The 2811-nt window shown below is 43.8% G+C and overlaps 1 protein-coding gene across 3 annotated transcripts in view; it reads right to left on the bottom strand.

Annotated features, from left to right (window-relative positions):
- SEMA5A (semaphorin 5A) overlaps positions 1-2811 on the bottom strand; it is a 593698-nt gene that overhangs the window by 7409 nt on the left and 583478 nt on the right. For all 3 annotated transcript variants that reach the window (XM_006015687.3, XM_025205600.1, XM_025205596.1), the window contains one exon: positions 1655-1702. In XM_006015687.3, the coding sequence (XP_006015749.1) occupies positions 1655-1702 (48 nt within the window). The remainder of the gene's footprint in view (positions 1-1654; positions 1703-2811) is intronic.

Below are 2811 nucleotides of genomic sequence, written 5' to 3'. Positions count from 1 at the left end.
AGGAATGAACTGAATCACTGTTAGGTGCCTAAGTCTAATTACATGCCTAATACATAGGGGTCTACCCAACTCAAGGAGGCGGCCAGCCGATTTCAAGGGCAGATTGCCGGGCAGGCCACCATTTTTGCAGGCTTATTATGGTGACCCCCACCCATGTTTCTGATTGGCTAGAGGAGGCATGGCCCTCCCCCCACCACTGATTGGTGGAGAGGACTGTCCATGATATGGTCCCGCCCCTCGTCGCTGGTTTACTGAGAAGGCTGTCCATCACATGGCCTCACCCCTCGCTGCTAATTGGTGGAGAGGGGCAGAGCCGTATAACAGGCAGCCCTCTCAGACAATCAGTGGTGAGGGGCAGAGGCAGCAGCAATCTTGCCTGATCACCTTCATGCCAGCAGCCCCCTTCGTGCCAGGCTGTATCGCTGGGAAGACTGCTGGTTTCACTGGGAGCCAGCATTTTATTTTTAGGAAGTTTTTTTTTTGTCTTTTTTGTTTTTTATTCCCCATGGATTTTGCAGAGATCACCTGATTTTGCGATTTCCGTGAAATCCACCAAATCACTATTTCAGTAAATTCCTACTTACTGGTAAACTTACTTGTAAAGGTAAAACAGAATCTGACTAGTGGTGCCCAAATGAAGGATTTTAGTGTCTAAGCTGAAAACTGGGCACCAGATGTATGTTACTGAATCATGGAAAGGGGTATTGGATGCAGGTCCTGGTTTTGGCAGGTACCTAAATCAGTGCTCATTTGCTCAAAATCTGTGGATTAAGGCAAGTAACCTGGCCATCAAGGTATGTTAGACCTGTAGATGTATGTCAAGATTCTCCGAAATCAGAAGGTTGGTAAAAACATTTCTAAATCATGGGAGGAAAGGAGAAAGCCAGAACATAATCTGTGCAGAGTAAATCCTAGAATACAACCTATTGTACTCACTGGTGCCTTCATATTTCCTTAGTGAACTCATTCCCTTTACTTGGATGAAAAACTGCTTCTTGCTGTACACAAGAGTGCTACAACAAGCCAGAACTTTTAATGTGGCCAGGTCCAAAATAAGTGTAGTTATTATGTATTATTTCATTTGTAGCTCTTTTCAGCAAGATTTCCTTCCTGTTTTGAGACCTGTTTTACTGGCTCTGGGGTAATCTAGAATGGGTTTTGTATCTGATTCAGTTTTGGAAGCCAGTCTGATAATGAGCTGGAGATACAGTCTGAGGCACTAAATGGATTGATTAGTAGGCTGACTCACTGCTGTTCCTTTGCATCTCAAGTTATGGAGGGGGATGGCAAAATTATTATCCTGGACTGGTCCAGTGACTTTCCAGGTTTTTGACCTATATATAACTGGCTTATAATAGGGCTTTCTTCTGAGGAAGGAAGGGTGATTGCCTTGGGGAAGAAGAAGAAAATAAGTCCCTCTGGTAACAAATGCTGTTGTCTCAAAGGTAGACAGTGGCAGCCAGCTGTTTAATAAGGAAGCCTCTAATAGCTACAATCTTTCTTGGCAAGTTTAATTAATGAGAATATGATATTTAGAAAGCAGACTAAAATGAAAGAAAGCAAGAGGTGGAACAAATGGAGAAGAAGGGGAATTGATAATTCAACTTTTAAATCACAGGTAAGGTTTCTACAACAGCAGAAAAGAAAAACTTACCACCACAACGTTTTTCTTCTATGCTGCTGGATCTTGCTACTGTTATTTCTAGAAAAACAAAGGAGGCAATTATACCACAGAGAGAAAATATTACAGGCAATTGCCAGATTTGTTAATTGAGGCTGAGATTTTTTAATGCATATTCTTACTATTCTTCCCAGACTGGATCAGGATGAAAAGATTGTTACTGCATGTTAGAGCTGGATAAAAAAAAACCTCCCTCCAAGTTCACACACACACACTTTTCATTTTTGCTGCAAATATCTCTGGAAGTAAGCAAATGGCAGATATTGCACAGGAGAATTTTTATATTTTCAGGGAAAAATGTGTTGGAAAAAAAGTGGTAAATTTTTGAATGGGGAAAATAAAAGAGAGTTAATGACCATGTTTAGGGTTGGAATTGTGTCCAGGGTTGTAGAAATGTAATTGGAGGTGGAATTAGGGTTGGAATTTAGTACAGCAGTATACCACAGGTAAGCAATAAGCAGGTAAGCAATAAGGGGCCCTTTGGGCATCAGAGCTGGGGGGCAACAAAGGCACCAGTCACAGGGTTCAAGTGCCTATACACTAATGCTAGGAGTATGGGGAGCAAGCAGGATGAACTAGCACTCCTGCTTGTAGAAAACACCTATGACTTAGTAGGGCTAACAGAAACCTGGTGGGATTCTTCCCATGACTGGGCGGTACACATTGAGGGTTATAAGCTGTACAGAAAGGATAGAGTGGGGAAGAGAGGGGGAGGGGTGGCGCTCTATGTCAATGAGCGATATACATCGACTCTCATCAAAACAGAATCGGAGGAGGAGAAAGTAGAAGGATTATGGGTTAGGTTACATGGAGGTCAAGGAGAAAGGGATTTGGTGGTAGGGGTCTGCTACAGACCCCCACACCAAGGGGAAGAACTAGATTTGGGGCTCCTGAGGCAGCTCTCGGAGACCATAAAAACTAGGGAGGTGGTAGTCATGGGGGGACCTAAACTACCCAGACATCTGCTGGGAGATGCAGACAGCAAAGTCCCACTGTTCATGCAGGTTCCTATCCTGTGTACAGGACCTCCATCTGATGCAAGAGGTACATGGTCCCACTAGGGGGAATGCCTTACTGGACCTGGTATTGGCAACAGGGGATGACATGGTAGGAGACCTACAGATCGGTGG

Source organism: Alligator sinensis, unplaced genomic scaffold, assembly GCF_000455745.1.
Source record: "Alligator sinensis unplaced genomic scaffold, ASM45574v1 scaffold126_1, whole genome shotgun sequence".
Classification (NCBI taxonomy): domain Eukaryota; kingdom Metazoa; phylum Chordata; order Crocodylia; family Alligatoridae; genus Alligator; species Alligator sinensis.
Note: the sequence above shows the minus strand (reverse complement) of the source record. Positions and strands in the feature narration are given on the sequence as shown.